The sequence below is a fragment of the Lipotes vexillifer genome, unplaced genomic scaffold (assembly GCF_000442215.2).
Source record: "Lipotes vexillifer unplaced genomic scaffold, Lipotes_vexillifer_v1.1 scaffold390, whole genome shotgun sequence".
In the NCBI taxonomy this organism is placed as follows: Eukaryota; Metazoa; Chordata; class Mammalia; order Artiodactyla; family Lipotidae; genus Lipotes; species Lipotes vexillifer.
In genome coordinates this window covers 2,987,104-2,994,844 of record NW_006784503.1, presented here as the reverse complement: position 1 = coordinate 2,994,844, position 7,741 = coordinate 2,987,104, and the positions used below count along the sequence as shown (strand labels likewise).

The window sequence follows — 7,741 nt, the reverse complement described above, 5'->3', positions numbered from 1 at the left end:
CGGGGCACGAACCCGCGTCCCCCGCATCGGCAGGCGGACTCTCAACCACTGCGCCACCAGGGAAGCCCTATACATATACTTTTTCTAATACTTTGCTGTCCTCTTTCAAAGTTTTGAGAAGAATTCACTCACTTCAAGACCCAACATGTTAATTTACTTTGGACTTTTCTTGGATTAAAATACATTACTTTTAGTATTCTCAGTGCAAATGAGAGACGAGTTTTCTATCAGATAAGAAATATGGAGGCAGGTCTTTTACAAAGAGTAGAATGGTTATGTAACTACCATCACCTACACTTGCTTAAAAACAATGACAGTATAAACTCCAGGATTTTGTTTCAACTTCATGGCTACATAGGTAATATGAGGTTTAAAAATCATTTCAAAACCAAAATCAATCTCAAAACAATCAGATTTTTAATGCATCAAAAGTTTACCTAAGAACCATAAAATCTTTTAAATTTTCTTATAAAACCACCCAACTGCTCTTCCATAAAATCTATTTTGCATTTAATTTATGCTGAAGATAGAGCTTTGAAAAAAAGAAACGTCACTGAAATACTCATCTTGTGAATTCAGTCAAAAAAAAATTCTCATGGAAGCTCCAGCAAAATGTCTCACTACACAATTTATCACTATTAGAAGTTATAGCAACAATTACAGGTTTGGGGGACAAATTTTAGGGGGTTTTGCCTACATGTTCCTGGAGCATGAAGACAAACCCATCTGTTAGGGTAGGTGGCAATTTCCAACTCGGCGCTGGAGCCATCATTACTGGGTCATGTAATCAATTTAATAGGTGTGAACTTATTTGGGGGAGGATGGTGGGGTAAAGGAAATGTAATAGGACAGAACAGAAAAATGCCAGCCTGCTTTATATACTGGGAGGTACAGTTTGTAACACTTTTGATACACGTGTTCTGGGTCACAGTGCCAAGTGTATTTCTTACTGTGGGACACGGTAAAAAAAAAAAAAATTTGAAGAACACTGAGGTAGGATTCTGGAAACTCAGAGAGGCAATAAAATCCGAGGAAAAGCAAAAGCAGAACCCAGACTTCTCAACTCTTACGTCCTGTGTTTTATTAACTCTGAGGAAGCAATTGGTGCTCTACAAGGATGCTCACGGTGGGTGGAGGGGCAGCAAGGAGAGAAAGGAACGGGATGGACAGTTCCTGGGGATTAAGAGATTCAGCCAGAACAAAGGGTTCTGAATCAAGGGTGAGCCTGGTGTGTAAGCACAGAAGTTCAAGACACGGTGAGCGAGGGAAAAGAAGCTCAAACAGAAGCTATTAGAAGAGAACGTCCACCTGCATCCCTGTCGCCTATCTGAACCCCAGTGGCCCCTGCCTGTGTGTCTGTGTGAGGTCGGTGTCTCTGTGCACTCTATCCCATTCCCCCTCAGGCTAGTGTGTGGGTGCTAAAATTTGTCTACAGATTCTTTCTAGGGTTGCCAAATCTAGCAAAAAAAAAATATAGATAGATCATCCATCACATTTGATTTTCAGATGAATGATTTTTTTAAATCTAAGTATGCCCCATGTAATATTTGGGACATATCTATACTAATAAGTTATGTTTATCTGAAATTTAAATGTAATTGGGTGCCCTGTATTTTATCTGGCAACCCTACGGGATACTCCCTCCACTCAAAAGATGGTACCCAATTCCTCTCCCACTGTGAGTGGGCTGTACTTAGTGACTTACTTGTAACAAATCAAAGAGAGGGTAAGTGATGACATGCCACCCCTGACACCAGGTCCTAAAAAGCACAGTGGCTTCTGTCTTCGTCTCTCTTGCTGTCTGGGATCCCTTGCTCTAGGGGAGGGAGGACACTAGAGCAGCCCTATGGAGAGGCCCATGGGGCACGGAACTGAGGCCTTCTGCCCACAGCCATGTGTGTGAGCTTGGAAGAGGGATCCTCTGGGCCCAGTCAAGACTTTAGATGACTGTGGCCTTGGCGGACGTCTTGATTGTATCTTCACGAGAGACCAGGAGTCAGAACCACCCAGCAAAGCTGCTCCTGAATTCACGATCCACTGAGGCTGTTGGATAACTGTTACTTTAAGCCACTATGTTTTGGGGCAATTACACGGCAATAGCAACGGTTATACCTACTAATGGATATCACTCCAATAACTGTCCCCTGTCTCTCTGATGTCACTGTTTCCTTTTCCTGGCTTACTTCCGGTGGTGTGCAGTCATGCTGGATTTCTCCCGTTTTAAAGAAAACTCTTGATCTCACATTTTCTGTTCTCCTGTATTCCCAAACTCCTGCCAACTGCTGTCTGTAGTCACTTCTTCTGACTCCTTTTTTCCTATTCTTTCCTGAACTATTCAATTAGGCCTTTCAGCTCTGTAAAAGCTCTTGTCAAGTGAGAATCACCCCTGTTATTCAACCCCAAATCTGATCTTCCGTCTTCATCTAACTTGACTCAACTATTCATTTGATAAATACTTATTAAGTAGCTACTATGTAACCAGGCATTGTACTAGGTGCTGGATATACAGCAGTAAACAAAACAGACCAGAAAAGAAAAGAAAAAAACAATCTCCCTATCCTTATGGACGTCACATTCTGGCGTGGGGTGGAGGATGGGATAAACAATAAACAAGCAAAGCGCTACGAATATTTCTTGTAAAATGATACGACGTCTGGAATCAAAACACTTCAAAACAAAGGGCCAATGGACAGGAGTAAAGAGGTAACAGGATGAGCTTCTGTGGTTAATTACTGAAGCTGGATGATGAGTGCGTACACGGAAGCTCATCAAACTGCTCTTCACTTTGGTTCGTGTTTGAAATTCTCCATGGTAATAAGTTTGTTTGTTTGTTTTTCTTCTCTTAAAGCACATTGTGGTGGGTATCGGTGCTGGGAGCAGGGGTGGGACAATTCTACACAGGGTGGTCGTGACCCGAAAGGTGAGAGAGACATGCCGTGGGCCGACGAGAGAGCACTCCAGGCAGAGGAAATGGCAGCTGCGGAGGCCCTGGCTTAAGAGAACACTCTGTGTGTCCCAGAAACAGCATCACATGGTGACGAGGAGTAACTGAAGGGGGCGCAGAGGGGCTGGACCGCATCATGCCGCGGAGGCTCTGAGGATCTGGGTGTTTGCTCTGAGGGCAGCCCCTGCAGGGTTCTGAGGAGAAGGGACCTGATTGGATCTGGTCCGAGTGGAATCCGTCCTCACCCCCTCAGTCCCACACCAGCTCGGCTGGGGCCCAGCACTGGGGCCGCGGCCTCCTCTCCCCCTCATGCCATGCTGCAAGCCCAGCCCAAATCCTGCCAACGCACCTTCAAAACAAATCAGGTCCCACCACAGCCTCCGCCCCGTCCAGGCCCGCCCAAGTCACCCAAGGGCCTCGGCGCTTCTGCCCATTCTTCTCATGGCAGCTGCAGGATAAGTGAGGCAGGTCTTTCATGAGGTGGAAACCCGTACAACTGTCTTAGGAACTTTAATCATTTCAGTTGCAGGCATAATAAGACGTCCATGAATGGCACTTGAACGGCACGTTATAGTATGAGGAACATCCCAAATAGCACGATTCGCTGGTATCATGGTAGGTATGGTAATAGTACACAGTTGTTCATAGAACAGAAAAATATTTGAAAGGATATACCTTCTACTGTTAGTAGTTACGGATTAGTTGGGAATTTGTTATCATGGGTACATGTGACTTTGATGAAATAATTGTTTCTTATGACTTTAATTGAAGTATAACATGACACAGAAAAGTGTCCAAGTCATGAGAGTAGCTCAGCTCCCAGATTAAGGACTGGAATCAACCAGGTGCTACAGATGCCCCAGCATGTCCCCCTTCAACCACTTTCCCCTCTCTCCAAAAGTAACCACTGCCTCAGCTGCTGGAAGCAACTTTCTTTTAATAGTTGGATCAAAAAAAAAAAAATGTGTGTGTGTATATATATATATATATATATATATATATATATATATATATTAGGCATCAGGTCGGGGGTGTCAGAGAACGAAGGGGATCTGGCACAGGCAGGCTTAGAGAAGTCACGACTCAGTAACCACAGGGTGGTCCTGAGGTAAGACCCACGCCCCCAGCTTTAGGCTGGGCCTCTCCTACTGGCTCAGGAACCCCCTGCCCTGGAGAAGCATGGCCACATCATCGGGCTGCTGAGGAAGCTATCAGAAACACAGGGAATTTATGGAGCACGAAACTCGTGTTTAACATTTTTAAAGCAGAAGAGACTTCAAAGAAATGGGGGGATTGTAGCAGGTGCTTCAGGGATCGCCACCCTGAAGAGGTGGGCCTGTTTAAGGGGTCGCTAGGGGAACAGCGGGGCCTGGAGGATGCGCTCTGCAGCTTTCTATCTATGCAGCAAGTTTTTCTCGAATGTCCCTCACAGCTTCAGCTCAGGCCCTCCATCTGCCCTTTCAGGAATCCCCCAGAACAAAAGCTGAGGGGCACCTCGCTCTAGGAAAATCTTGATATTAAAGAATATGTTGGGGGACTTCCCTGGTGGTCCAGTGGTTAAGAATCCACCTTCCAATGCAGGGGACGCGGGTTCAATCCCTGGCCAGGGAACTAAGATCCCACGTGCCACGGAGCAACTAAGCCCACGTGCCACAACTATGGAGCCCACGCACTCTGGAGCCCACATGCCACAACTAGAGAGAAGCCCGCACGCCACGACTAAGTCCTGACGCTGCCAAAAATAAATAAATAAATAAAATAGTAAAAAAAAAGAAAAAAGAATATGTTGAGTTCAGAGGGGCGCGTGCGCAGAGGGGAGGGGTGTGGCTGCTGAGTGAGCACTTCTTTGAGCACCCCTGAACCCGTGCGAGGTGCTCGTGCACGTATGCACCGCATTCGCTCCTCACCGAAATGAAGTGTCAGGCCCGCTTACAGGAGGAAACGAGACTCAGAGAAGTTACGGTCAGTGGGTACGGAACTGGTAGCAACAGGCCTGGGACTCCACCCTGGGTCAGGCCGGCCCCGCTGCCAGCGTCCCAAGCGTCCAGAATAGGTCCACACCATCCTCCTGGCCCTGGCAATGCTCCGGAGTCAGAGGAGCCCTAGCTCCTTCTGGAATCTGGCACATGGTGTACTGGCTGCCCACATCACACAGAGGACCCCAAAGAAGGAAAAGGGGGGCCCGGGAAGGCCAGGTGTATGTACGGAAGAGCCTGACCCCAGGAAACAGGTCTGGAGCACAACCCTCAACCCCTGGGGAAAAACTCCAGCTGGCAGTGTCCTTCTTTAAGTTCTTCTCAAACTCCCAGCTCCTGAAGACAGCAGCGTGGGAGACAGAAAAGCGAGCCACAGAGAGCTGAAGCCCCGTGAATAGCTTAGGGGATGAGCTGAGAAAGGAAAAGTACCAAACAGGTGGGGGACCCTCTGGTATCACAACACAAGTTGGGTTGGCTGGCCATGTAACCAGAGTCTCTTTCTGGTGACCGTGTGTGTACACACACACACACACACACACACACACACACACACACACACACACACACACACAAACGCGCGCGCGCCTTTTTTCTGGAAACGTACTCTCTCTCAGACCACAGAGGTAACAGTGCGACCCACGCCGTTCCCTGCCTGGGGGAGCAGGCCAGTCTGCACAGAAGCGGAGATACAACGGGGTGGGGGTGTAGGAAGAGAAGAGGGGAGACCTGAGGAAACAGGAGTAATGTTGAAACAGGAGGGAGAAAAGAAAGGAAGGCAGACGGGCCTGAGTGTGGAAGGCCTGGATCCAGGTGTCCCGAGGCAGTTAAGGCTCGACAGCCTGGCTGTGTTAATTAACGCCTTTGCCTCTTTGTTCACAGCATTTCAAGTTAGATTCTATCATTTACAATCCAAAGAGTCACTATCCCTGTTGTACATAAAGAAACGCATCTCCAAAATCACATTCATACACAAAAAACTAAGGAAACCAAAGTTATTTTTCAAATTAACTCAAGGAATGGGTCTCTCTCCAAGAAGCTGTTCAAATGAAAGCATTTATTTTTATAAACATTTTCTCCAGCCAGTATCTCTAATTACACTTAAGAAACAGAATAAAAAAAAAAATCTGTATTTAATTTTATGCCAAGTTAAAAGAATATCCAGTAGCTTCCACTTCTTGTTTTAGACTGTTATTACCATTACTTTATATTCTCTTGGTAAAAAAAATATGTTTGTTTTTTTTGAGGTACACGGGCCTCTCACTGCTGTGGCCTCTCCCGTTGCGGAGCACAGGCTCCGGACACGCAAGCTCAGCGGCCATGGCTCACGGGCCCAGCCGCTCCGCGGCATGTGGGATCTTCCCGGACTGGGGCACGAACCTGTGTCCCCTGCATCGGCAGGCAGACTCTCTACCACTGCGCCACCAGGGAAGCCCCTAAAAATGTTTTAAAAAATCCCAAACTAACACATAAACAAGCAACACAGCTACCAGCATATCCTTATAAACATAAACACGACCGACGCTCACAAGTCAGGCAAGACAGGAATGGCATCTCGGGGTGGTTGATCCATGGATGGTGGCAGGCAGTGCAAGGAAGTTTCTGGAAGACCGTTAGTCCTGGTTTTCAGCACAAGAGAACCTCTCATGTCACGGTGCACGTTTCACAATATTCAAAAACAACCACCTCGTTTACTTGATTAAAACCGGGGAAAGGGACAATGTTCTCGGGGAGCCACAAGGCACAGAAGCGCCCTGGGGGCACCGCATGGCCAGCGGGCGCAGCCCCACAGTCTGACCAGAGGCCTGGGACCGGCTGCCAGATGTCGACCCCTGCAGACGCAGCGAGGGTTTCCGCGGGGCTCCGGGAGCGTGCGTCCCCGGCGCAGACAACACCCTCTAACGATGGTCAAGTAGGGGAGGCAAGCTCCTCCAAACCACACGTGGGATCGGTTCCAGACTCAGTGGAACAGCCGTCCTCTCCTGGGCCTGGACTTCAGGTGACCGGCTGAACGGCGGAGGGTCTTCCTCTCTTGTCGGTGCAGTTTCGCAGCCTCCTGCTGCTGCTTCTGCTGTTCCGACTAAAAGAGAAAATTAAATGAGGAGAGAGAAAGGGAAGGCCAACACCCCTTTTCTGTGGCCATCAGAACGCCAACAGCACAACCACCAATCACTGCCCTGCTCCGGCAGGGACAGCAGGACGAGGGCCAACCTTTACGGTCACTGTGAAACCTGAAACACTAAACCCCTGGGTAAGAGAACGGCCTTGACACACGTTTCTAAACCACACGGTCTGAGGCTGGCTTTCCAACTCCCCACACAACACGGCCCCTCCCAGGAGAGCCAATTTTAAGAGGACGCTATTGCTTTCAAGATGTCCACTTCTCATGTAGAACTGTCTTTCGTTTACAAGCCAGAGACCTTCATTAGTTTACTCAGACTGTCTTAAAGACACAAAAGTACTTCTGTGTCCTGAAAGTGTATAATAACCCACCCATGATTAAGCATTCAGTCTCCAGAGCTGGTTCCAAAGAGTTTTTGGCTATTTCCAAAAAGTCAAACTCCCCTTGAAAGGCAGAGATCTATCATTAAATGCTGATAAAGGCTCGGCAGACACATCAGTCACAAGTTCATGGCTGGAATGGGCGCGTGGGTTCTAGGCGGGCTGCTTGCAAGGCACCATTCTCAACACTCAGGCGAGAGCCAGACCTCCTCCAAACAGTTTCACTATGTTTAGCAGAAATTCTTAAAAGAGAGGAGTTTCAACGCAGAATCCGCAATGAAGTAAGAGCTATATAGTTTTTTTTTTTTTTTTTTTTTTTTTT

General features: G+C 47.6%; 1 protein-coding gene across 3 annotated transcripts in view; it reads right to left on the bottom strand.

Annotated features, from left to right (window-relative positions):
• Positions 1 to 6,807: 6,807 nt before the first annotated feature.
• NOL10 (nucleolar protein 10) overlaps positions 6,808 to 7,741 on the bottom strand; it is a 90,840-nt gene continuing 89,906 nt past the window's right edge. The window contains exon 21 of one of the 3 annotated variants that reach the window (XM_007456920.1): positions 6,808 to 6,997. In XM_007456920.1, coding sequence (XP_007456982.1) covers positions 6,878 to 6,997 — 120 coding nt within the window. In that variant the 3' untranslated portion in view covers positions 6,808 to 6,877. The remainder of the gene's footprint in view (positions 6,998 to 7,741) is intronic. The other 2 variants (XM_007456921.1, XM_007456922.1) reach the window with 2 other exon arrangements.